General features: G+C 40.0%; 1 protein-coding gene across 1 annotated transcript; it reads right to left on the bottom strand.

Annotated features, from left to right (window-relative positions):
• Nucleotides 1-1,089: 1,089 nt before the first annotated feature.
• Nucleotides 1,090-27,454, bottom strand: CR2 (complement C3d receptor 2). The gene is made up of 20 exons (XM_045536120.1): nucleotides 27,386-27,454; nucleotides 22,215-22,604; nucleotides 20,655-20,843; nucleotides 20,469-20,568; nucleotides 20,144-20,226; nucleotides 19,219-19,626; nucleotides 18,422-18,598; nucleotides 18,251-18,341; nucleotides 17,883-17,959; nucleotides 16,591-16,998; nucleotides 16,018-16,194; nucleotides 15,856-15,940; nucleotides 15,408-15,490; nucleotides 14,513-14,911; nucleotides 13,270-13,455; nucleotides 12,005-12,190; nucleotides 11,329-11,361; nucleotides 10,565-10,637; nucleotides 4,593-4,701; nucleotides 1,090-1,813 (listed from the first exon to the last, which is right to left on the bottom strand). The coding sequence occupies exons 1-19, from the start codon at nucleotides 27,441-27,443 to the stop codon at nucleotides 4,608-4,610; spliced, it is 3,297 nt and encodes a 1,098-aa protein (XP_045392076.1). The 5' UTR covers nucleotides 27,444-27,454; the 3' UTR covers nucleotides 1,090-1,813; nucleotides 4,593-4,607.
• Nucleotides 27,455-27,884: the final 430 nt, after the last annotated feature.

The following is a 27,884-nucleotide window of genomic DNA, read 5'->3' as shown; positions in this document are numbered from 1 at the left end:
GAATGACCCTGGGATGTTTTCATCATCCCCTAAGAGGAGGAAGGAGGGATGAAGGTAGCGTAGAGTAGATGGTTTGAGGTGAGTGAACAGACAATGTGGAGAGATGAAAATGGTACTGACTGTGAATGAATAAAAGATGCAGCCCACTTCTGGGTATGGATCCAAAAGAACTGAAAGCAATGTTTGCACACCCATGCTTATAGCACCATTATTCACAATGGCCAAGAAGTGGAAACAACCCAAATGTCCATCAACCACTAAATGAATAAACAAAACTTAATATATACATGCAATGAAATATTACTCAGCCTTAAAAAGGAAAGAAACTCTGACACATACTACAACCAATGGGAACCTTGAGGCCATTATGCTGAATGAAATAAGCCTGTCACAGAAATACAAATACCATATGATCCCACTTATATGAGGTTTCAAGAGTAGTCAAATTCATAGAGGCAGAAAGTAAGATGGTGGTTGCCAGGGGCAGGGAGAAGAGGGAAATGAAGAGTTATTGTTTAATGGATATAAAGTCTCAGTTTTACAAGATAAAAAAATTCTGGAGCTCTCTTGTACAACAGTGTGGGTATACTTAACCCTACTGGACTATACACTTACAAATGGCTAAGATGGTAAATTTTAGGTTATGTGATTTTTTTTTTTTTTTACCACAACTCAGAAAACAAAAAAATATGCTGAACAACATACCTAGTCTAGGGGAAGGTAGAGAGAGTAAATTTGTGGTCACCAGTGGGCAAGGATTTATTTTCTCAGTAGTTTAAAGGCTGGAACAGAGAAAATTCACAGCTAGATCTAGGGTGTGATGGGAGAGGATGAGTGGGCCAGGTGAATGTATTGTCTGGACAAATACAGGAGAAAGTCTTGAGGGCGAGGGAATCAGAACTGTAGGTTGAGAGTTTGGCTAAAATGACCAAGAGGTGGGATCCAGACTGAATAATGATTAGATCATGAACTCTAAAACCCCTGAGACTATGTCTGTTATTCAAGAGTTAATTGACCATTGACTCCACACACGAAAAAATCACATAAGGCAAATGTTCTTTTATACATACAATTTATTTGAATGGCTAATGTACACAATATTAAATGACATTATAAACAACTAGAGCTTATGACAAAACTGCTGAGGAAATATACAAAACTTGAATTGTACACCAAATCTTTGGAATTAAAACTTGACTCCCATAATTTCAAAAAACTTGTGCAAATTGGAATCACTGAGTGATTATGGAAAGATAGATTATCACAGCATTGTGCAAAAATCTCAAACCAAGTGTGGATGAAAGTGAAATGTTTACTGATATCAAAGAAGCAAGCTACTATTAAAATAAAACTAGACATCCAAATAAAAAGGTATACCCCTTAGAACCATGGGAAATACTTATGCTTTATTTAAATAATTAAAACCACATTATAACCCAAAGCATATGGTAACATTGAGTACGCTGTTCACAAAAAGAAGATGGGTCTAGATATGAGACAGCTCTTTTTAGTGCCTTAAAAAGACAACACTTTTAGAGCCATGTAATTGTTTATGGCCATAGCCTGGCTTCAGGCACATCATAAGTGAGGCTTCAGAAAGTCATTGACGAGCACAAGGCAGTGAGACTGGGCTCCCATCTTTACCATAAAGATGTTCTTCTTGACAATAAGTGCATATAGGAAGTGATAGCTTAGGAAATCGTTTCGTTAATCTTGAGACCACGCAAAGAGACTTGCTGATATTAGAGTGGTTTCTTTCCAATCAATGTTTAGCCGGATTTCAAGCAACGAGGCACAGTGAAATCGATCACTTCTGTTTAGGAGGCAACATAAATAGCAGTGATGCAACTCCAAGTTTAGATGAGAACATCAACATTCTCTACGTACACCAATTATACTTGTTATAATCAATAAAGCATCAAGGCTATTGAAGGATATTATTCTTTTAAGAGATCCTTCTCCAGAAAACATGACCTGGAATAAATAATAACTACATTTTATACATATATAGTTGAAATTGATTGATAAGTTGATAAATATGAGTAAAACCAAATGAGGGGAAAATGGAAGCAATATTCTCATTCTCATTCACATATTCATTCAACAAATATTTGTGTGATAGCTTTACTCTAGACTTGGACTGGTCTGGATTTAGAGGTCATTGGCATGATCCTCCCTCCTTTTCCTCTTCCCCTTTTCTGCAACTCATCAGCGGCAAGTACCCTGTTCTTCCTTAACTGCCACAACAGCTTTTCTGTAGCTTGTTTATGGTACTTATTCTTACACTAGGTAAAACATGTAGAAGTCTTATTTGTCTTACTAAAATAAGTTACAAGAGGGCAGAGGTGGTATCCTTCTTATGTTTTATAGATTATATAGGAGGAAGAAGTTTAAAGTCAGATTTTAGCTTGAATTTTACCTTTTCCAATTACTGGACCTAAGACCTTGGCCAAGAGAATCTTTCAGCCTTGGTTTTCTTATCTTGGATATTATTTCCTCATCATTGTACTATCTTTAGGGTAATACCCACCTTTCCAAGGGGCAGTGAGGGCTAAATGCAAAAAGGCATAAATGACCCGTAGCATAATGCCCGGGCAGAGTACTTTTAAAATGTTCCCCCCAATTTTCTCTGGGAACCCCAGGTGACCCCTCATGTTGCCCATCCACCTTCCTGTGTTCCCCGTCATTCAATATTCAACTCTCTGGTTACTATTTAATGCCTTCTCCTTCCTCCTTGACTTTCTAACATCTCCTTTCCCGGTCTCACTCCCAGCTGATCAATTTGCTTTCCATTCACTGAGAAAACAGAATCCTCAGAAGAGAGCGTCCACTGTGCATTGGCACCCCTGCTCCCACCCACCCTCAGCTGCACCGTCTCTCCTGTGACTAAGCACACACCCCTGTCCTCTGCTTAAGCAATATATCCTGTCCCTTCTGGCTCACCCAGACCTTGCTCCGGCAATCCTTCCCTCTCTCTTCCCCGATGTCACTCTTCCCCTTCTACTAGGTCATTCCCATCAGTTTATAGAATAGACATAGCTGCTGTTTCTTCATTCTTAAAAAATATTTCCATTGACTTTGCATTTTACTCTAGCTATCACTCTACTTTTCTGCTCCTCTTCATAGAAAAACTCCTCGAAAGAGTTGTCTATGGTTGATATTTGCAATTTCTCTTCTTTCATTCTCTCTTAAGCTCACTCCAGTCAAAACTGTCTCGTCAAGTTCGCCAACAAGTTTTGTGCTGCTAAAGCCTGTGGTCAATTTTCACGATTCATCTTTCTTGATCTACCAGTAGCTCTTGTTTGAAAGACTTGATCCTCCCTAAAATTCCTCCTTCACCTGACTCTGAGGTTTTTCTCCTGTGCCAGAGGCTGCTTGTTCACTCCTTTGTTGCTCCCTTCTCACTCCGTGACTCCTAATGCTGGAGGAGCAGTGGCTCAGTGCTTGGAACTTTTCTCTTCCCTTTGCCTCTTTCACCCCTCGCTGGTCTCATTCAGCCCCCTCGCTACATACATCCACACAATCACAAGGCCCACGTTTGCATCCAGCCTGGACCTATTGCCTGAAACACAGAATGTCTTCTTGCCACTTCTATTAGACATCTCACACTTAACATCTCTGAAGAGGAAACTCTGATTTTTCTCCCCAGTCCCACTCTTCACATTCTCAATCATCTTAATTAATGCTAATTCTAGCCTTCCAGTTGCTTGGGCCAAAATGCTCTGGAGTCATCGTTGATGCCTCTCTTTGCCTCTCATATTCTGATACAAACTGTCAGCAAATCCTATTGTCACTAGCTTAAGAATGCATGTGTCATCTGACCTCCTCTCACCAGCCTAGTGGTAGCCACTCATACTGTCCTGCCTGGACCATTGCAGTAGCCTCCTCACTGATGCCCATCTTCCACCCTTGGTTTGCTATAGTCTGTTCTCAACACAGCAGTTAAGGGGATTGTGTCATTCCTCTGCTTAAAACCCTTCAGTGGTTCCCATCTCAGAATAAAACCAAGCTCATTACAATGACCAGGCACGCTCAGTAGGATCATCCTCTCCCCACCCCACCCCCTTCTCTCTGATCTCATCTCTACCACTCTCGGCCACATGGGCCTCCTTGCTGTGCCTCCAACACAACTGACACACACACACGACTTACAGCCTTTGCACCTACTGCTCTCCCTTCCTGGAACGCTCCTCCCCCATATGGCCACATGGCTCACTCCTTACTTCCCTTGAATCTTTGCTCAAATGCCATTTTCTTGGTGAGGACTTCCCTTGCAAACACCCTGCTCTCTCTATCCCCTTGCCTACTTGATTTCTGTTTGTAATGCTTATCATCTTGTTATGTTATTCTTAGCTGTTTTGTTATTTAGTTTAATATTTGTTGAATGGAAGAATGGATTTAAAAAAAACCACACACCAGGAGCATTAGTTGGCCATATGAAGTAGGTAAGTTAACAAGGGCTGTGCATGATTACTAGAGACGCGTGCCATAGTCAGAACCACATGTCCTGAGTACTATGCTTATTGATAAGTATAAGTTGAAGGAAATTTTGACATATATGTTAATAAGAATATTTCAGTTTCATTAGATACCAGTTTGTCCTCTGATTAGCTTGCTGGGTTGTATGGATCAATAGAATATACTTCTCGCGTTTCTACATGGACAGCTTCTTCTTGAGGGCTTTGGTTTGTATAATAATTGCTAAACAGGAAGAAGGAAGAAAAAAATAAAACATTGACTCATTGAACATGATTACTATAAATATGTAACCATTCTTTGCTTTCTATAATTCCCAACGCATGGTAAGTATTTTTCATGGATGATTTCAGTTTATCGTCAAAAGTATCCTATGAAGTGTAAACACTATAACTCCATTTGTTGGAAAGGCACATGAGATCAATAACTTGCTAGGCTTGTAAGCGTCCAAGTCAGAAGCTGACATGAGGCAGCTTTTCCTCAGATCCACATATGACTAACAACTACAAATCCCAAATTGAAGAAAAAAAATCAAAAAGTAGCTTTTATTTTAGAATATGATGATAACTTTACCCTTTTGGGATACAATCTTCCAGTCCAACTTAAAAGAAAATCTTTATATTTTATGTTTAATTCACAATTCTTACGTGGTCACTTAGCACTAAAAGCTTTAAACAATTTTCAAGAGAATGTTTTCACTTTTGCTCTTTGAAAGCACACATATTTTGCTGTATTTCTAAAACCGCCAGAATTACTGAATGACAATACAATGTGACAATCTACCATGTAGAACTCTGAAGTAAAGTATTACAAAATTACTGGGGAAACAATATTACTGCTAAGGGCACTGACAACATGTTACTCACTACCATATTTAAAAGGTCAGAATATAGAAGATACAGTAAGAATATGATAAAATGGTAATTTTTAGGTCCATGTGAAATTTAGGCTTTGTGAAAATATTTTAGATGACTAGAGAAGAATAGCATGGTCTCTTTCAAATGTGTGGGTGATTTTTTGAAACATTTAATTTTGTCACTCGACAGTCATTTAAAAATGATTACTCATCTCATTTGCAAAAAGTATTTAAGGCAGCTTAAATGTCTCTATGATTTATCAGAAAATAAATTGAAGTAGGTTAGTAAATGGAAATGAGTGACACAGGAATTTAGTTTAACAGATACATTGGTTTCATATCAACTGAGGCACTTAAATATAGTAAATGATATAATCGTGTTAATAAACAATAATACTAGAATATTATGAATTATTTGAGCTTGTAGGCATTCCCCAAATTTGCAAATTTTCCTACATGTGCAATGCTCTGATAGCAAACTTAGTAGCATGAAGGAAAGAGATAGAGACCGCATTTTCTATTTATTCAAATTTCAAATTACTCTTGGCTAAAATTATCTTCTAACTTCCCGTGAGGAAAGTTGTGCAAATGACATCCCTATTTTTTTTCTTTTCCTTTTTTTTTTTTTTTTTTTTTGAGACCGTTTTCTCTCTTGAATCCCATGAAAACGACTCTCTCCTGGTTTTCCCTCTGCCTCTGGCTGCTTCTTACCCTCCTGACTTTTAGGCATTACCATCCCTTTGAGGTCTGTCCTCGTCTCGATTTTTACTTCTTCTGCTCTTTTTGGTCCCAAGCCTTCCATTCTGATTTCAGTGTCACTCACCTGAGTCCCAGCCCTTCTCTCAGGTCCTATATCATGGTCAGAACTGAATTCATCTTTCCCCTCAAACCTGCCCCTCTCCTCTTTTAGTGAAAATGAAGCACTGGGTCCACCTAGTCACCTTCGTGTCTGTCATTCCATGTGCCTCCCTCTCACCATATCCACAAAGTCACCAAGTCCTGGGGAGCACAACCTTGTCCCTTTTTTTTTTTTTTTTTTTGAAGACAAATCTGAACCTTATTTCCTTGCTTAAGATCTTATAGGATAAACTCCAGGGTCTTGCCCTGGCATGCAATGCTTTTGATGACCTAGCTCCTAAAGACCCTTCTAGATTTCCCCAATGTCTGCTAAATGGAACATCAGTTCCGCGCCATGTTAAAAGCATTATGTGACAAAAAGAGTTCTGCGGTCCAATTAAGTTTGGAAAATTCTTGTTAAAAATAAAACAAAACAGGTTTCTTTGTTGCCAGATCTTAAATATTCTCATGGTGATTGTGAATCTCCAGAAGAAAAAATACATAGTATGCAATATTTCCCAATCTTATTTGGCCACAGATCACCATTTCTCCTGAAGTCATTCACAAAACCAGGACTGTGTGGCACACGTTCTGGTAAACGCTCCAGTCTAAGTACATCCCATTGAAGAGGTTGGCTCTCCCAGGCCTAGAACAAGCCACACAGGTTCATAGATGCCATCAGTATGTAGTTTCAGTGCAATTTCTTCCTGTCTGACGCCTAGACGAGGCATTATGCAACTATGAACAATGGCATCAGGCAGCACTGGTGGCATGGTGAATGATAGATCCATGTGACTTGGCGTGCTAAAGTAATTTTGCTGGTAGTTTTCGGGTGACATGTTTGAGGTTGCATGACTTGGTCATCCCCTACTTGAAGTTACTGAGACTTGGTAAGATTTCACCTGATTATCTGCTGTAACACTAGCACACATGGAGACTCAACCTACGCACACAAAACATTCCCAGGCTGACACCTGGTGATACCCTTTGTAAAGATGGATACTTTGCACATATCAGTATTCTGTAGTTTCCATGGGATGTATGTGTCGGGACTTTTCATGCCATGCCTCCACCTAAACCTAAGCCACTTTTGCTTCAGTCACTGCCACACACACACACTATTCCCCAGCCACGTCAATTTGGTTATGTAGTTCTCACAACACGTGGTGCAAAGTCAAGCTTCTGGGCCTTTATTCAAACCTCTCCTTCTATCTGGAATACTTTTCTCTCTTTGTCTACATTCTCTTGAGGCTCACCTGAAACATCTCCTCCACTATGGAATATTTTCTGATTAAAGCTCCCAAGTATTGACCATTTGTTTGTGTCCCTGCGAAGTATCATATAATCCCCTATGGTAATATTATTTTATGGTACTAGTTTCTTTACATGCTTCTTGTCCTCTACCAGTGACCTCCTTGATGACAGAGCCAACATCCTACTAGGCTTTGCGTAGGGCTAAAACGTAGTAGGCACCCAGTAGTTATTGTATAAAAAAGAATGAATGGACACGGTCATTATCTCTTTTCATATCACTTCTACTTCTCTAACATTACTGGTCAAATTTTTAAAAAGCCATGCATGTATAATGCTAGATAGAGCAACATGTGCAAGTGTCTACAGCAAATTGCTGATGTTCATTAACTTAACATGTTGGGCTTTGAATGTACCAGGGGTCGTGCAGTGAAAGAGACGGTTCAGTTTCTTTAAAAATGATTTAATTTGTCATAAGCATATTTACTTTCGTATTTTAAAAAGACATAATTATAAAAAATTTATAGTGATAGAAAAGATGTGATTAAAAAAGGGAAATAAGAAAAAAATTTCTAGTGATTTCATAAGGGAAAAAACCCAACTTTTGTGAGTAGGAATAGAAATATACTTCTTCCCGTAACATAAAAAACAAACAAAAAAAACACCAAAAGCATCCAGCATAATTTTTAGTGATAAAACACAAAAGACTTTACATTAGAAATCCAGGGGAAAATATGTCAATATTCCCTACTATTATTGAATATTTTCTTGGAAATTCTGGTTCTAAGACAAAAATAAGTAAATGATGAGGTACAGTCAGTGGACATGATGTGACAATAATAATTGGTAGAAAATATAGTTTTATACTTAGATGATTTGGTAACTCACTGAAAAACTATAAAAATTAATAACTATATGAAGATAAGCTTTCCTAGATATAATTTGAAATTAATCACTGGATGTAGCAGAAAATGATTCTATTTATAAAGTCAATAAAAACAAGTTACTTAGATTTTAATGTAGTTTATATGAAGTAAGCTATTTTTTTTTTTTTTTTTTTTTGAGACAGAGTGTCGCTGTGTTGCCCGGGCTAGAGTGAGTGCCGTGGCGTCAGCCTAGCTCACAGCAACCTCAAACTCCTGGGCTTAAGCGATCCTACTGCCTCAGCCTCCCAAGTAGCTGGGACTACAGGCATGCACCACCATGCCCGGCTAATTTTTTCTATATATATTTTAGTTGGCCAGATAATTTATTTCTATTTTTAGTAGAGACGGGGTCTCGCTCTTGCTCAGGCTGGTCTCGAACTCCTGACCCAAGCGATCCACCTGCCTCGGCCTCCCAGAGTGCTAGGATTATAGGCGTGAGCCACCACGCCCGGCCATTTATATGAAGTAAGCTATTAATATTACATTTTAACTAAGAGATATAGAAAAAGCACCCAAATCCATCATCTATGTTTCTGGAAGGAAATAGTGAATATTTTGAAGAAGTCCATTCTTTCCACCTAAATACATAGTTTTAAGGCACTTCCTTCAAAATCCTAACATTTGATTTCTTTTTCTGGGGGTGTGGCTGTGGTTGTCATGCAAATAATTCTATAGTCTACCTGCAAAAATGAATAGAAGAAAACTTCAAAATAGTTTAAAGAAGGAGAAAGTTGAACTATCTCAGAAAAACTATTATGAAGCTATGGTTATTAATAGAGTAGTGCTGGTTCATAGATCAGTGGAACAAAATCTATCTTCTACATCTAGGTCAGATAGCTCTGACATAATCCACAGTTTATATAAGAATTAAAAAGGTACACTTTATCTGTTAAAGAAAACTACAAACCAATGGTGAGGAGATGGTTTACTCAAAATAGTCTTTGAAAAAAATGCCTATATTAAAAAAAGTACAAGTGGGTATACTTTGACCACCATACCACAAAATAAATCCCTCATAGATTCAGATGTTAAAAAATAATTAAAAATAAAATGTAAAAGTATGTCTAATTTCTGGATAAGAGAACAAAACATAACAAAACATAGAAACCTAGTAATATATTGAAGTAATCATGAAAACAACAACTGAGTGAGAGAAAAGATTACTTGAACAAAGGGAAAGATCTAGAATGTTTCTGAATGAGAAGACATTACAGAAAAGATGCCAATTTCTCAGAAATTAATCTATCGACTTAAATGCAATCATGGTATGTTTGATTTTACAAAATTACAAATGATTCTAAAAATCACCTATAGGAACAAATAGAAGAGAATAGAGAGAAAAATTGCAAAAACTTACAGTGGGGGTTCCTGTCTTGCCAGATATTATTAACACAATATAATACTCTAAACCTATACTAATTAAACACAAAGTGATGTGTGATGGAAGACTAGACAGATCAATGAAGCAGAAAAAGGGATTGAGAAATACAACATATCCAGGTACGTTAATTATGGGATATATTATCAAGTTAGAACAAACTTTCTGGAAAGTCATTTGGCAATGTTTATTAAGCATATTAAATGCTCATACACTTATCCTTAGTAATTCTAGAAATCTATCCTAAGGAAATAAGTTGGTATGAAAAGGTTTATTCAACGGTGTTTCTCACATCTTTATATATTATCAAAATAAATGTGCGAGTAACTTAAAAATTTAACTTAAAATTAAAGTAACTTGAGATTAAACTTAAAATTTCTACAACACATAAATACATACAATAGAATAATATGCAATTAAGTAACTAAAAAGAAAACATAATTTAAAGACATGAAAAATATTAGTATTAGTCTAAATGCAAAAAAAGGAGATGATAATGCCAAAATTTCAGTTTAAAAAGAGAATGTAAGGAAAAGATCAGATAGAAATATACCAAAATATTTGTAGTTGTTCCCACTGGGATTGTTGTTTGTTTCTTTCTATTCTCTAGATTTTCTACAACGTATCATCTGAATAAACATCACTCAATAAAATAAGCTAAGTGTTTATAGTATCTTTTAAGTCTTAACAGAAAGGGCTTCCTTCTGTATAACACAAGATACTTTATTCCAGTTATCACATTGCAGTATTCATTTCACATAACTTGTGCTTCTGTATTTAGTTTCAGGCAAGAAGCCCAAACATTTTGTGCATTTTGGTCAAGTGTGCATTTGAACTTACCGTTCTCTGTGTTTTACTATGTGTACCGTAACACCAATCAAGCAGATAAGAAGTAATGCACATGCAGAAATACCTAGAAAAAAAATGAGTATTAAATGCCAGAAAAACGTGACCTATATTGTTTTGAACTGATTGTGGGGGCCCACTGCTAGTGGTGGTGAAAATGTTATGTGACTCTTACACTTAACCCTTCTCGGCCATAAATACTGAATTCCTGAATAATCATACTCGGGCTTAAGTTTTTTCTGATGTGATCCAGCTCAAATTTAATCAAAAGCACCAGGCACTTGACCAGGGAGTTCCAGTCAACTTTCCATGGAGTTTTTATGTTCCTTTCACTTTTTTTATTAACATTCTTGTTACTGGGGTGAAATTACGAGCACAGGACACCATGTTCTTATAATTTTGCATAACAACATTTAACTCTCAGTTGCTAAATATATTTTGCTACAGCAAAATAGGCCATCCTATTTCAATAATACCAAATCATGCAAAAGACCAAGAGTTAATGAAAACTAAAATATCAATTTAAAAGGAAGGAATAATAGGCTATTCAAATTATTTATCCAACTCTATCTCATGCTTATTATGCATATTATGCATAATATGCCATGCATATTACAATATCTTTAAAACACCAAAAAATGTCATTTCCTATGAGTTAAAGTAAAAAAATATTAACAGATAGGATACAGGACCTGTAGTTTTATGTATTTTTATAAAACGTCATAAAAGCTTTTCTTCAAGTTTTAAAGAAAACTTACCAGAAAGAACAGGAACAGATGCATCTAAGGAGACTACAAAATCATGAAAATATTAGTCTAGTAGCATAATTCAATGTAGCCCTAAGTCCCATGGTAATGTCCCAGAAGTCAACACTCAGCTCCCTTCTAAGTCTATTTAAAAAATATATTGGAACCCTGAGTCATCCCCACTCTTTTCTTATGTAAAAACTTACTGGACTTTTTGGTTTTGTTTTTTGTTTTCACTTTAATCAGGTTGGTTGTGGGAGTTCACCAATGGAAAAACCCAATATACTCAATTTCATAATCAGGGATTTCTCAGGTTAGAATGCAAATATTAACTGTCATACATGGTTAGTTAACATATTTTTGGAGCTCCCTGTCAAATTAGTTTAAGTGCTTAAAAATCAAGATGCGGCAAGTAGGGCAGTCTCCACAGTAACTAAGGTGGTTAGTTTTGCATTTTGGTTCCTTTTAAGGTAGTGTTCCTCACGATTTTCTTTTATTTACTTCCCTCATCCTCAGACAGCTGTGCTTGTTCTAGAATAGACCACCCACTTCAAGTTCTTTTGTCACTGTACCACTGGTCACAGACCTAGGTCAATTTAAAACCCCGGAGACTCCACATTGAGGGAGACCCTCGCTCTCTTCTCTCCATGGGCCAGGTACCCGCAGCAGTGAAGCCCTGGGCTCTTACAGGATTTGCAAACAGCCAGGGGAGGGTTCCACTGATGGTCGGCCTGGCACTGGCTCTGAGGACTGCCGTCTAGGGTGTACCCGTCTTTACACTCCAGAGTTACGATGGCTCCATACTGATACATTTTCCTAGGCTCCAGCCCCCTCTGGACTCCGTTGATATTTGCTGGAGAGCTACAGTTTACCTCTGAAATTAAAGAGATCTAATTAAGGCAGAGTCACATTTTGGTCTTCCACCAGGAAAACAGAGACTGCCCTTAACAGAAAGGTTTATGACATCAACTTATTTCATTCTCAGCAAGGAAAGCTTCGTTGAAATAGGCTAAGACAATATCCTAGGCACAGTCGTTAAGTGTCAGCCATCTATCTCAATAACCTCTAGGTAATTTAAGCCAGATTATTTTCTTTCTTTTTGCTTCAGTTTCTATGCTGACAGTGTTGGATAATTTTAACAGCTTCTTAGAGGAATGATGAGGGCTGAACGGGTAATATTAAGCATTCTGAATTGTTTTATCTGCTTCTGGTCTTACTAATTCTTCATACTTGTGCATGCTTTCTCATTTCTCCTCTCTGCAATGTAGGGGTCAATAGTACAAGATCTTGGATTTGAATCTTGACTCTAGTTCTTACTACATGTGTGACTTTGGGTAAATTACAAATCTCTCCATGTTACTGGAACCTCATCTATAAAACAAGGGTAATAATGGCACCAAGCTCAGGTGGCTTTCATGAAGACTAAATGAGAAAATGCAGGTAAAGGGCTGTGCACAGTATCTGGCATAGAGAATAAAGCACTCAGCAAAAGATATTAGCTTACTAGTCATATTTCATATGCATTGTTTATGATAATGAAAATGACTTTCTGAAACTTTTATAAAAAATTTACCCATAATTCCACCGTGACTCAGAGGAAATATACTCAAAAGATCATTGTGCTTTTTACTGGTACTTTGTCAAATACACACTTATAACGGTAACCACAGTAAAAATACGATCTGTGCTTTAGTTGCTTAAGTTACAAAAGCACTTCAACTTTCTATATGCAAATGACTACAGAAGTGGTCATTCACTAGGTAGACAACAGCCTAAGACATTTTTCTTATTTTGAGATCTTTAGATTAACAAATACATTAATCCAATTAAATGCATTTAATTAGATGGTCCAAATGATGCATTTCTTTGGCTATTTTAAGATGAAAGCACATAACTGAATATATCTATTTGGCACAAATTTGATTTAAAAATAAGAAAAAATAGATAAAGTACCTTTACAATAAGGGGCAGGTTGGCTCCAGTTTCCCTCATATGTGCAAACGAGGAGTGCCTCTCCCACCAGCAGATAGCCTTGGTCACAGCTGTACAGGATTGACATTCCAGGGAAAAACTGAGCTATACTGCCACCAGTATGATTCCCGTTGGGGATCTTGGATGGAGGTTGACACCCTAAGAAAGCTTAGACACCAATAAGAGAGGGTCTTTAATTCAGCACAGAGAAACACATAGCCAACACTATCTCTGGGTGATGGTGACACAGAAAGGCAGCAGGCAGCAAATCAACTAACTGGGATCCAGAAACACCCATTCATTACACACAGACCAAGCAATACTGGACAGAGATCTGCATTTCCCATCTATATCATATTAATATATGATCTGAAGAAAAGTGTCAAAAGTAAGATAATGAAACATCAGTGGCTGTGGTCCACAATTGTAGTCCATCAGCCAACAGCATTCTTTTCTTTTCCCTTTAAATAGCAGGCAGGCTATAGTCTAAGGTCACACATTCAAGTGATTCCAGGAGCTAGGAAGGGAAGCCACCAGACGAAAAATCAGAGAGGCCCATCCTTCTAAAATTGGCAGCCACCACTCAGCTAAAGTTACTACTATATTACAGGGAGGTAAATGGGGCCTTCACTGCTTGCAGGTTTACTATTCATCTTGGGCTGAAGATGGGTTTCACTTAAAATAAGACTACTCTGCTGGCCAAAGAAAACAGTTCTGGGGAGCAGGATTCAGGTCATGGGTCACCAACTGGCAGCCTCTGGTGCAGCCACTGAAAGGAATGAGGATGCCAAATGATAGCTAAAATTATGAGAAAGATAATTCAGTGGGTTTAAAGGCTGGCTTCATTCTCCAGAACACCCAAAGTTCTCTTTCTGGCTGGTATTATAATATCAAATTATCAAGCAATATTACCACCAAACATTTGCCAAAAAAATGATATGTGCATTTTTCTTATTCTAAATTCATAAAAATAATAAATTTGTAGATTCCATCAATTTGGAAGTTAACCATGATTCTCTCATGTACTAGCGTGCAACACACTGAAAAAGGAAAGGGGAAAAAAGAAATCAGGTGAGAAGATAAGAAAAGGCCGGTATCGTGTAAAACAATATAATTGCCTTAGTTTTGAGGTGCTTGTCTTTAGACACCATGGCAAGTGCAGATTCAAAAACCTTTTGCTTTATTCTGTACAAGAACCCATATATTATCCCTTAAAATATCTTACCCATTCTGATACAAGTTGGTACACCTGGCATCCATGTGTTATCCGTATGACACTTAATCAAGTGACTGCCATTCATGATGAAGCCAGGATTGCAGGCAACATACACTATGTCATTGTGGGAATATGCAGAATGAGTTTCATTGAGCATGTATCCATGTTTGACTTCTGGGTTAGGGCAATGAGGAGATTCTACAGCAGGAGATTCTAAACACTGAGGGGGAGGGCCACTCCAAGATCCATGTCCTTTAGGGTCATCTCTGCACTGTAAGTTTTTCTCTCCCAGAAGATAGAATCCTTGGTCGCATTCATAAGAGACTTCATGTCCATATACAAAGGGTCCTGCCATCATGCCTGAGTGCCTCCCATTGTCAATCACTGGTGGAGGTTGACAGTGAATAACTGCAGAAGAGATTTAGGGAATTCAAATTCAGCTAGTACATCAAGGTGGATGGCCTTCCTTCAGGTACAAATGATACTATATAACTGCGTATATTTCATATAACTAGAAAATTATTTAAGTTTTGGAACCTCGATTATGCTTTTCTAAAACAGCTTTACTAAATGTTATAATTATGAGCCATACATCTTCAAAAAAAATTTTAGAAATTACAGTAAATTAAGAAACAAATACAGCTATGTTCCCATGACCTAGCAATATGAGCTATATATTTTTCATTGTTAGCAAAATTAGCAGATATATATGGCAAATAGCTCCTACTTGACAATGCTGTTTCCCAATGCCAGTGCTGACCAAGCACTGTAAGATTTTTCTTATCTTACTGCCACTGAAGGAGAGCCCAAAGGCTGTATGTAGAAGCGGTGGTAGATTAGCTCTTCAGTGGCCTCGCCTAGCTAACGGTCTGCTACCACTGTCAGGTTTTTTTTCCTAACTCACCTTTACAAAGTGGAACTTTTTGGAACCAAACCCCCTTGCTAGCATTTTGACACTTCCAATAAGCATGTCCAGTCAACTGGTACCTGCAGAGAGACAGATTATAATACATTTCATCTTCCCAATATTACATCTCTGCAACCTAGCCTCTTCAAAACACAAATTCAGAGGGACATCTAAACAAGAACTTCGGTAGACAGGGCTTGAAGCGCTCCATCTTCCAAGTAAGAAAACTACTTTAGACTTAGAGTCACTCACAGCAAAGCCCTTTCCATGTCAAGAAAGGACTGAAAAGTCAGAGTTGCTAGTTGGGCCATTGGAACCTCACATTCTCTGTGCACATGACAATGAGGAGCCTCTAAAGGAAGTCACCAAGACAAGGTGAGGGTAGAGTTAATATGCAAAACAAGGGGGGGAGACCCTTTCTCAGATTCAATCATCTCTTACTCACCCGTCTGGACAGGACGTATTAACTGGTTCCACATGTGAAACAACTGGAATTTCCTGAAGGTACTCTCTCACAGGCTGACATGCCTCTGTAGGAGCAAAAATGGAATTGCAGTATTTATAGATGCCTCATATCAAAGAGAAAGACAACTGGAACTCAAAGTACCTTCACACCGTGGGGCAGAAGGACTCCAATGTCCCGAAGGCATACAGTGAATGGATTTGTTTCCCACAAGCAAGTAGCCAGGGTCACAAGTGTAGTCTACAGTCATCCCAGAGACAAAGAAGACCGTATTTCCACCTGTATGCTGACCATGGTGTATCTCAGGAGGTGGCCGGCAGTCTGAAGAGAAAACTCCCCACATAAATACCAACACACAGGAATTTTGACTCAAGAACATTACAACATTTCACAATAGACAATCTGCAACTTCAAAGCCAAAGACCACGAAGCTCTAATTCATCACTGAATGTTGTCTGTTCTTTTGAAGGAACTAGGCCCCTTTAAAGGGTGCTCTTGTTATCTGCCCTGAATAGATGACCCCAGATCCAAGGGGGCTTTTACACAAAGACCACACACAACGCACAGAACATTCTATCACAGAATGGAAGACGTGGAAAGTAATCTGTGCCCCCTTGCCTTTGTCCATAATACAGTTTTGGTTGAGAAATAGTGAACAAGAATAAGTAAATAAATTTCTCTCTGTTTTTTTTTTTTTTTCCCTTATTGGGTTTTTACCTTTTTCACAAACTGGTATTTCAGGATCCCAGGTGTTATCGGCTTTGCAACGAATCTGACTACTGCCCTTCAAAGTAAATCCATTCTTACACTTGAATGTCACAGTGTCATTGTAGAAATATGGGGCTTCCTTGCCAGATATCTTGAATCCATTTGCAACGTGGACACGTGAACATTGGACAGCAGGGAGGGAAAGTTCACAACGGGGTGCAGGGCCACTCCAGATGCCTCTTTTTTGATCATCGCTTATACAGCGGATGGTGCTCTGTCCAATGAGGTTGAATTGCACTCCTCTCTCTGGCCCAGGGTTACATGTGTAAGTGACCGTGGTTCCATATACAAAATCTTCTGAGGAGCTCCCTGTGTGTGTCCCATGGTGGATAACAGGGGGTGGTGGGCAAGTGATTTCTGGAGAGATGAAAAGATACTGTGGGATTCTATTCCAGTATTAAACACCAAAGGATAGAAACGAAACTGGTTACGAACCTGTTGGTTCCTGGAGAGTTTAGGTCAATTTTATGTCAAATCTCATATATGTAAAATTCAACTTAGATTTCACAGGAAAGAAAATCTTTATTGAAAGTGAACATGCTTGATCAATATCATATTCTGAGGCAGTAAGGCCCAGTAGTAAATGGCTAATTAAAAGAAGAATTCTTTCTTAAATAGCCAATAGGAGAATAAAAAGCACAGGGGAATACAATTATGCTTTCTTGAGTGCTGTCTTTGTTCTGAGGTGATAGGATAGTCTATATGGTTACCTAAAAATATTTATGGCTGATTGAGCACCTACTTTGGGACAGGCACTATCCTCATCTAGAAAGTAGGGATAGGATCTTTAATTCTAGTAACTTTGAAGTCTGTAATCTCATGCCAACTTTACAGAGAGGCTAGACTTCCAGAGAAGTTACGTAAATTGCCCAAGGTTGTATGCCTATTAAGCAGTGGAAACAGAATCTGAGATCAGACCCAACACCAATCCCCTGACCTCTCCACTAAACTGTGGTGTACCCAAAATGAAGATGGTGGCTCGTATATTCACTGCTGTCATTATTCTTATAATCCTGAGTCACAAAAGAGAATCAGTACTTACGTATGTTTAACTTAACTAATTGAAGCAGGAAAAGGTGACAACAGAAAGATGTCGCAAAACTGTGCAACTTTAACTGTCAGCAAACCTAATAGAACAGAATCGAATACTCTAGTTCCCATAACATAGCCTGAAACAGAAATCTTCCAGGCAGTGCATAGATCTCACATTTTTGTAGTTCTATGTCCTTTTTGCTACTCACCATTGCAAACACGAATCTCCATAAACCAAGGAATTTTGTCTTCACACGGCTCATAAACACTTTCTCCTAACCGGTACCTAGAGACAAAGAGTCATGTCATTTTGCCACCAGGTGACCACTAAGCTAAGCAAGAGTCTGCAAAGCAGACTTGCCACTTTCAGGACAAGAAGCAACAGGAACAAAAATGTAGCCAACATCAGCACCGTCCATACACTGCACAGGCATAATTTCCATGCATGGAAGAATAGCATGATTGACACCTCCATGAACACATGACAGGGAAGGACCATGGGACAAACTCTGACATAGAGCTCACAGTGTGCACTTACAAGCCAGACCTGGTTTAGGCTGAGACAGCCTTCACTCACCCTTCTTTGCAAAAAGGGTTAACATGTGGTCTAATAAATTGATTCTGGGGTTTTGTAAAGAGCTTCTTTCCTGCAGGTTTACATTCTGCCTCTAAGAAAAAAGACTTGGATGAGAAATGGACTCAAGGCAATCTCAATACGGGCAAAACATCTACATTTGAGACCTGGCACCTTTGCATTTGGGGGCAGCGGGTGTCCACACTCCCTCGTGGGTACAATGTATGGATTCTTCTCCCACCAGCACATAGCCAATGTCACAACTATATTTTATGGATGTTCCAGGGTCAAAGTGGACCATGTGTCTATCTTCCTTTTGCCCATTGAGGATTTCAGGAGGGGCCTGGCATTCTAAAGAAAAGGAAAAAAACAAAAAAACTCCTTAAGTAAACAACAACAGAAGAAACTGGGCCAAAGAATGAACACTACAATTCCACTCTGGTAGCAGTTGTATGATACAGAAGATATCTTGCAGTCCAGACAGAATTGGGTCATTTTAGATCAGTGTTTCTCGATCTTTTTTTTTTTTTTTTCTCCGCTGAGACTGCTGCAGATTTGGTTCAGTTCCCACATAGTGCTGTAAATCCTCTCCGATCTCTTCCCTTCTTAAAGAATCTTGTTTGCTTTTATGGAAGATTCTGATACACCCCTGGGATGGTGGCTTTGATGACTTCCCTTTTAAGACATCTCTATTAAGACAAACAAGCATTTTTCTCCCACTTATTTTTATCTCTAAAAAAACAGGCAATTTAGTGATTCCTAATATTTTTCCCAGGCATATTCCCACAAAAGGCAACAATGGTAGGGGGATGGTGTTAAGCAAGTTCTCTATAAAACCCATATTCACTATATTTAGTATAGTTAAGGGGCGTAGAAACTGGAAAAGGCCCTGCTTAAAACCGAAAACCGCTTCTTCTAATTTTTTAAAAAGATGAATCAGTGACACCTTTTCTGAGTATTGGAACACTCACCCTTTTCGCAGACTGGTGCCGATGGCTCCCACGTGCCTTGGGCATTACATCGGCTTTGCTTGCTGCCCTTCAATGTGAAGCCAGACAGGCAAGCAAATATCACAGTGTCATTATAAGTGTATTGATCTTTCTGTGCACTTAACATCTTGCCTCTTAGGATCTGGGGAGGTGGACAGTGAATCGCAGAAGCAGAAAGTTCACAGTGTGGGGCAGGGCCACTCCAGGTCCCAGTCTTCTGACTATCGGTTGTACAATGGATAACGTTCTTCCCAATAAGGATGAACTTCACTCCTTCCTCTGGGTCCGGGTCACAAGTGTAAGTGACTGTTCTTCCATATGGAACATTCCCTGAAGAGCTGCCTGTATGTCTTCCATTGACAATAGGGGGAGGCGGTGGGCAAAAAATTTCTAAGGAAATTACAGAGAGAAATGACAAGATCACAGATGCACTGCAAACAATGCCTCGGATGCTGCTTGATGCCACTCTCACATCCTAGGACAGTGATATCTGAGTCTGTAATGAATCAATCGAGGCAGCTATTGAAAGTATGATTTTAAAGCTTCATTCCTGAATATACCTACTCTGCCGATCCTTTGATTTCTTCTACTAAATATACAATCTCCCTGATGCACATGGCCTGGCAGCCTACTTAGCAAGTCCACGTAGCTTTCAGAGGAGGAAAATCCCAGAAACCCCATTTTACTTGAGGAAGCAGATGATAAGGAGGTAAATGAAGGATGCTTCAGTGAAGACCATCTCTCTTAAAGATCTGTAGGAGTTCTTTGCTCTTTAGGAGTCTTTATGGTAAGAACTGAACTAGAAGCTTTTAGTTAAGCTAAGAATGCAGGGTGCTGTTGGACTTCCGATCAAGAAAAAATCAGAATTTGCCACAAATTCTGAACAAACCTCAGTTGCCTTACCTACCTTTACATTCGGGCATTTTGGTCCAAACAGCTTGTTCTCCAGCAATTACACACCGACTAGAAGCTTGGCCTTGTAATCGATACCTGGAGACAGAGGGTTGTCATTCAGAACTATCAGGCAGTTTGTGCTGAAGAACAGCAGCCTCTACCTAAAATCCAAGACAAGACTTAACTGCTGTGCACCCTTTCTATCAGCATTGTCTCTCACAACCTCACCCCAGGCTGTCCATAGATCCTCCCAGAGGAGCCTTCTGCAAGTTCCACAGTCCACACCATGCACATGTAACCCAAATAAATTAAGTCTCATAGACCCTCCTGACACTCACCCTTCGTTACAGGAAAAGTTCACAGTGACGCCAACCCGAAAACTTGGCGGCATCTCCATCTGCCCATTAAGCAATCGTCCTGGAGGTTTGCACTGTGCCTCTAGATAAAGCAAGCCAGAGATGAGAAAAGCATGGCAAGTAACAGAACAGCCCAAATGCTTAAAATCAGCTGTAAATTTTGGGTACCTTTACATGTGGGAGCGACAGCACTCCAGGCTCCTGAAGACAAACAGCGAATGATCTTTTCTCCAAGAAGCAAGTAACCAGGTTCACAGCTGTACGTCACAGACAATCCTGGAGCAATGGGGCCCACATTCTCCCCTGTGTGATGTCCGTTGGGGATCGCAGGAAGTGGTGAACACTCCAGGGGAAAATCTTTACACACGCACACAACACACACATCAGGAAAAAAAGCCATCAGATGATGCATCCTTCACAACCGAGATGTTGACTTACGACATAGATCCAAATAAATGACACGCACATATCTATGGTAACCAGTTGTCATTGACTTTCAATGCAGCCTCTTAAAGATCAAACAGGTGTAGTTTAATTGTATCCATTTTATGCCATGAATAGTACAATATTTTTCATTTTTAGTTACACTATATGTATTACATTTGCCTTGTGAAAAATTTCAATTACCAAAAAAAGTCAATTTTCACCTATATTCTTACGATATCCTTAAGCCTATTCTCTTTCCAAATGTAGCAAGCTACCACTTAGAGGGTTATCCTGGCAGACATTAGTAATATGGTTTACCAGAATCCTATACATAGTATGTATATACACATACATTGTATGTCTGTGTACCTAATACATATTATTCTATCCCTTACGCCTTTTACTTAGTAATATGTCTATGATATCTTTCCATGGCAATGCATATAGGTCTACCTAACTCTTTATAAAGGCTTAATTGTTTTCTATAGCCACTCCATTCTGTTAGTATCCTAAGATCTACCTCCAAGACTATTTATCAATAGATTGATAAACAGAATCCTATTTCTAATAATTGAATAGCTGTTTAGCTCTTTAATCCACTTAGAATTTATCAATATTGTTCTTTATTAAGAAAACAGATACCTAATTTTGACGGTAAAGATTCTTGTCAAATATTGTCGATTCTTGTAATTGTAGAATTGAAATTCGTATTTAGGTTTCAGCAGCAACATAGACCAAACCAAATGAGAAGGAATGAAGGATTGACCATTGTCCCTATCTTCAAAGGCATTTGATTTGAGATGTGATGGCTCAGGAGATAACTTGGGGAAACAGTGACTCACTTCAGAACGTGCTCACAGAGAGCAGGACATCCTCTGTGCCGGACTCTATTAACAGCTATCTGTAGATTACTTTTAAATCTGTTGGGTGTATTTCTTCTCGTTTTAACAGTAACCTGGATACGCCAGTTTAAAACCACCCAATTCTCATGGCCCCAACAAACTCTCACCCCATTCCTGTGAGACTTAGTTCTACTCAATTATTAGCTATGTTCAATTACAGTTTCCCATTATACTTCAAACTCCTTTGCTCAATTAATGTTCTTTGAATGAGTAGTTATATTTCTCCACAACTAAGAAAACAAAAAAATCAGGAAACCACCATTTTCACCTTTTCCCTTGCTTCCTCTCCCCATGCCATCCTTACACATTCATACAGTTCTCCCTTCAGAAGGGTTCAAAACACGCTCTGCACAGAAGTGCAAGACCCCGACCTTCAACTCGGCTTTATGTTCATACTCACCACTCTCACAGATTGGTAGTGGCGTCGGTCCCCATTTGGCATTTGTTTGGCACCAAACAGTTTTGTTTCCTTTCATGGTGAAGTTGGTTTTGCAGGCAAATGTCACGGAATCACCATGTTTGTATGGTTGCCTAGAGTCTTTACTTATGTAGCCCCCTGGTATGCTGGGCCGAGAGCAAACAGAGTTTTTATTGTAGTATTCACATACAGGAGCAGCTTTATCCCAGATTGCTTTCACTTGGTCTTTAGTTATACAAAAAATATTTTTTTCTCCGATGAGGCGGAAGCTATTCCCACAAGTGTACCTTACAACAGTACCGAGAGCTATGGGTTCAGAGTACTGACTAAGCCAACCATTTTTGATAGGAGGAGGAGGGCCACAAGAAATCCCTGGAAAGTAGAAAAAGAACTATGTAAGCATACTGATCATAGCAATAGAAAGATACAAATGTAGATAAAAGACCCAAACACAGGTCATATCCCTTTTCTAGAAACAAACTTAGACATTTGTCTAATTTATTTCTTACTCATAGTCCCTGCTTATTCCCAAGCTCCTAAATTCTCACCTCTCTCTTGATCCTCAACAAATAAATCCACATAAACCATCTTGATTAAGCAATAACAATGAAACAGAATTTATCCCAAAGTTCTGAGACTAATCAACTTTAATAATGAAACAAAAGACAAATTTGTCACATGAAAATAACATTAATTACATGGTAATTACATGTGGGGAGGTACCATGGACTAAGGAAACGTGAGCTCAGTAGATCTGGTTTCAAATACCCACTGCCACTCAGTAGCTGTGTGACGTTAGGCAAGTCTTACCCTCTGTAAGCCTCGGTTTCCTAGTCTCTAGTATAATTCAAGCTACTTCGTAAGATGTGGTGAGAATCCAGAGCTAGAGGTATGTGAACAGGGCAAGTACAATATCTAGAACATACTAAGTATTCAATAACTGTTTCAAATACACAACTGGGGCTACAAATAGTAACCACATTTGGTCCTGCTACTAAAGGTGTTACAGCCTCACTACAGGTCATTTGTTATCCCTTGACACTGGAATCGCTTGAAAAAGTCACAGGAAGTGAACAGAGGTTTTGAATAAAAACCTCATATCCTTCCTTGTCCTAATTAGCATAAAGGATATTAATTGCTTATAGCTACTTTGGTAGATGCACACCTGTTCTGAGTGAGTCTCAAGAAAAACTCCAACCTCCAGAACTTCCAGTTAATTTCCCGTTGGCTCCAAGAGGAGGTCCTCAATAGAAAAACTGGTAATAAAAGACACAGCCAAACTGTTCCAGCACATCAGTGCTATACAGTTGGTTCCAGCAAAAGTAACTTTCGAGAACCTTTATTGTTATAATTACAGAATCTGCAATATAATATTTAATCAGCTGAATAAATTTAACATTCTTGGTGTGCACTCTAAAACATAGAGAAGAGTGACATATATATGTTCAAAGCACACATAATATGTTGCAATCGATAAATGCATAAGAATGCACCAAAAATCAAGAGGCAAGACCCACGTTTGATTATTTTCGTTTTCTACTCCACTCCACAGACAAGAAACTTATTATTCCAGAGTGCTGTCATTCCTTCTGGGACACACTGATTAGAAGATTTGCCATTTAACTGAAACCTTAATAAGGGGTAGCACATCATCATCAGAATAAACCAATTTTCAGTTGCATGGAATTAATTACTTCTCTCAGTAGAAGATGCGCCTCTGACCACTTGGATGTGTCCAGGCAGGTGATAAAGAGTGACCTCCTGATATCCCCACGAAGGCATCTGTATTCCCAAGATGGCCCAACAGTAAACTTGGCCTTAATCACTCTGAATTTTAGGCTTGTCCAAAGGATGCTTTGGCAGGAACTTACACTGACCTGCAGACAAAGACCACACAAATACCAAAACTAGGAGAGGCTAAGACTTCCCCCCTGCTTTTGTTTTGTCACCAATTATCCTGCCAACTTTGAGCTTTAGAAAAGATGTCTAAAATGGGACAATATTTCCTGGGACAAAAACACACATCATTGCAGTATGGGTGAATATACAGAGAAATAAGCTCAGAGGTGCAAAGAATCTTTAGAACAGGCTTCAGAGGAAGAGCTGGAGGAAATCATTCTTCACAAAATTTCCAAAAGATCCTGGAATTGTTCAATCTTCTTACAACTTTATACGTAAAAATCAGTGGGTTTTGTTTGTTTGCTTAAAAGTGGAGTCAGAGCCTGGGGGCAGTAGGAAAGGATGAGCACATAGGTTTTGATCTGGTTTTCAGCTTGGGGTTTTTTGTGGGAGGGGATGTTAATATTTTTTTCCAGCTTTATTGAGGTATAATTTTTATACAAAAAACCTGTATATAATTAATGTCTAACAGTTTCAGATGGTGACAGTGGTCCATACGGAACAGAAGTTGGTTATGTATGAGAGAGTGTTCTGTTGTAGGGGCTACTGCAGACCAGAGTCAGAGAAGAGCAACACAGGGCTGAGCCTTGAATGTCAGGAAGGAGCCAGGCAAGGGATGGCCTGTAGCATGAGCATCTCAGTAGAGCGATAGCCAGCGTGAAGGCCAGGCACACACGGCTGTGTTCAAGGACTAAAGGGAAGGCCTGTGGGGCTGGGGCAGAGGGAGTAGGCAGGGTATAGAGAATTTCAGAGAGAGGCAGAGGCCTCAGAGTAGAGAATAAGGGGCATGTATTTCATTCTAGTGCGATGGGAAGCTCTAGCAGGTTTTAAGCAGGGAGCGCAGGATCTGATCCATCATGGAGACAGGTTTCTGGATCAACTGATTGGAAAATGGGAGAATTCTTATTTCACGTTCTTAGTGTAGGATGAGATTAGGTTGCCAGTGAAGGCTTGAGTGAAATCTAAGAGTCTAGGAAATTTGAATCTCTTTATAAAAATAGACAAAAGGAAAAAGTGGGAAAACACTAAGAAGCAAATGTGCTTCCCATTGCCTTTGCTAAGCAGCATGCCTTATAAACACTTGCTTCAGAATCTTCTAGAGTGCTTGTTAAACCTCAACTTTCTGGGCCACATTCCAAACCTATCAATCTCTGGAGGGTGAGGTGGAACCCAGGAACCCACATTTTAAATAGGCACTTTAAGAGTTTCTTAAGCACACGAAAGTGCAGGAACTGGCAAGGAGCCCAGAGATGATCTGTAGCACTAGCTGCACAGTAGCCGTACAAGTCAGCAGGGGGAGTGGCAAGGCTGCGGTCCCCAAACCTCGGGTCGCAACCCATCACTGGTCCGTGGCCTGTTAGGAAGCAGCCGCGCATCATTGCCTGAGCTCTGCACCACCCCGCACCTGCCATCCCCGGTCCATGGAAAAATTGTCTCCCATGAAACCAGTCCCTGGTGCCAAAAAGGTTGGGGACCGCTGTGGTAGGGCACAAGCAATGGTGACAGGTGGGCAAGAGGGTAAGCCGCACACACGTGATCACGATGGGGAGTCAGGACACATGCACAGGTGAGGACCGGCTCCAAAGGGCTTAGGCGGCCGAAGAGATTAGATTTTCTCCCACAGGCAGGACGAAGCCCTTTTATATTTTTGATCCAGGGAGTAAAATAATTAAGATACACATATTTTTAAAATTTTGGTTTCCATGATTGGAAAGGTTAAAGAGACTGGCAGTAGAGTGACCTGGAAGAGAGGACATTGTTACACAAGTAATTACAGTGCTTAGAATTAGAATATTGATATAAGAATGACAAAAAGATAACAGATGTAGCTTTAACGGTTGACAGGCAGACTTGGTCTTTGGAGTTAAGTGACCTAGACGATGACCTTGCTCTGTACTGGGTGCATACTTGGAGGGGCAGATGAATTGGCAGGACTGGTGAAGCATTTGATTTTTAATTGATAATATCCTCTCTGAAATTTAGAAACAGGTGAGAAGCCAGGTCTGGGACTGTACCCCGTGGAGGTGTTAGAGAAAGTTGTGAATGGGCATTTGTTCAAAGGGAATGAATATGTAGAAAAAAAGAAAGAGCTGAAGATAATGGTTTTGAGAAATGTGTAATTAAGGGTCAGGAGACAGTTAAATGTCAGGAAAGCAGACAGAGTAAGTTGTAATAAGCCAATATATGCAATATCCCAGACACCTTATCAAGCTGGGCGTGGTCGCTTAAATGCTGGCTATATAAAAACAGGTATATACTTATTATAAGGCTTATTAATGATATTTAGTAGTGACAACTAACATCTGACTTCCATTTGCCTAGTTTCATCTAATATTCAGAACAACTCAGTGATGTGATAGGACAATTTATCACCAGTTTCATTATGCAGATGAAGAAACTGAGGGTCAGGTAGCTAAATGACTTGCCCAAAGTCACCCAGTTACTGAGGTCTGTGTGCAGTAAACATCTTATGAACTAGGAACTCACTGTACCCTGGAGACAATTAAAAAGTTAGACCTATCTTACAGCCAAGAGACTCTGCTTTTAACAAATTATAATACTTTAAAATCAAGCCAATCTGGAAAAAAATGTTATAATAAACATTGAATGAGACCTTCTGGAAGCCCAAATCATTACAGAAAGTAAATAACAGGATGAAAATTATAGTTTTAATTCATGTATCCACTTTAAAAACTAAGCACAGATGTTTGACGTTTAGGGTCTCTTTACCAACATCACATCAAAGTTCAGAAAATCCAAGAACTATGCTTGGGAACCAGGTATTATTCTTATTTAGGGAAGGAAGTGGAGGCGCTGCTGCTTTTACTGGGCAGAAGCGGAGCTCAGCGTGTACAGAAACCCCTGCGCTGAGCCCAGCGCGCCGCGACCTTGTGCACAGCCTGGGCAGGTTTGGGGTTTGTGACAAGTGGTGGCGCCGGCGACCTCCGGGCAGAGAGCAATGAGCACCTGCTGAATCCCGGGGGCGGGCAGTTCGCCATCAGCCACACCCGGCATGTCAGACAGCGTCCCTCCGTGGCGCAGACTCCAGTTCTGGAGGTCCCAGCTCCTGGAGGAGCCAGTGGGGACATTCAGGACCGGGAGAGATCGCGGAGCTCCCCGTGCCGGCGGGAGACAGGCGAGCGCCCAGCACTGCCCGCACTTTCTCGCTTTTGGTTCCCTGCTTTGCATCGCGGCACAGAAACCTTCCCTGCCCCACACGCGTCCCTACCTCCGTCCTCCCCCTCCCAGCTCACCGAGGACGCCTGGCGCGACAACAGCCCAGAAAACCCAGAACAGGCCCGCGGTGCCCATGCCACGGCGGCAGCCCCCGCAGCGAGATGCGATCCGAGACCCGCGAGCCTCTGGCAGCTCCGAGAGGACAGGGGAGCAGCAGGCAGCTGCGAGCCAGGGGAGGCGGGCCCTTAAATAGAGTCTGGCACCGTGTGCTAGGTTCGCGCACACCTGCAGGTGGCCGGGGGCGGACGCCACGCCGGTGAGCAGAGGCGAGGCGGGGAGGGGCGGCCCGGCAGCAGGGGGCGGGCAGAGGAACGCCAGTCTGTCTTTGGCGCAGACTGGCCCCTCCGTGCGGTGGCTTTCCAACTTTTTTGACCGCACAACCCACTACACCCACTTTTTTTCTTTCTAGAACAAAAATTGCACAAAGTAGCACTCACCTTTACTAATTTGCACTGCTTGCCTTTGATGCTATGCCGAGCCATGCCATGCTGTGGTATATTATGCTATCCTATCCTT

The sequence above is a fragment of the Lemur catta genome, chromosome 23 (genome assembly GCF_020740605.2).
Source record: "Lemur catta isolate mLemCat1 chromosome 23, mLemCat1.pri, whole genome shotgun sequence".
Classification (NCBI taxonomy): domain Eukaryota; kingdom Metazoa; phylum Chordata; class Mammalia; order Primates; family Lemuridae; genus Lemur; species Lemur catta.
This window is presented reverse-complemented; position numbering and strand designations above follow the sequence as displayed.

Excerpts from the sequence above, each read along its gene's own strand:
- CR2 (XM_045536120.1), bottom strand. The coding sequence starts at position 27,443 with ATGGGCACCGCGGGCCTGTTCTGGGTTTTCTGGGCTGTTGTCGCGCCA. Across the intron at positions 22,605-27,385 it reads TGTCGCGCCAGGCGTCCTCG|GGATTTCTTGTGGCCCTCCT; the intron begins GTGAGCTGGGAG and ends TCTACTTTCCAG. Across the intron at positions 15,941-16,017 it reads TTCTGCCCCACGGTGTGAAG|AGGCATGTCAGCCTGTGAGA; the intron begins GTACTTTGAGTT and ends TTGCTCCTACAG.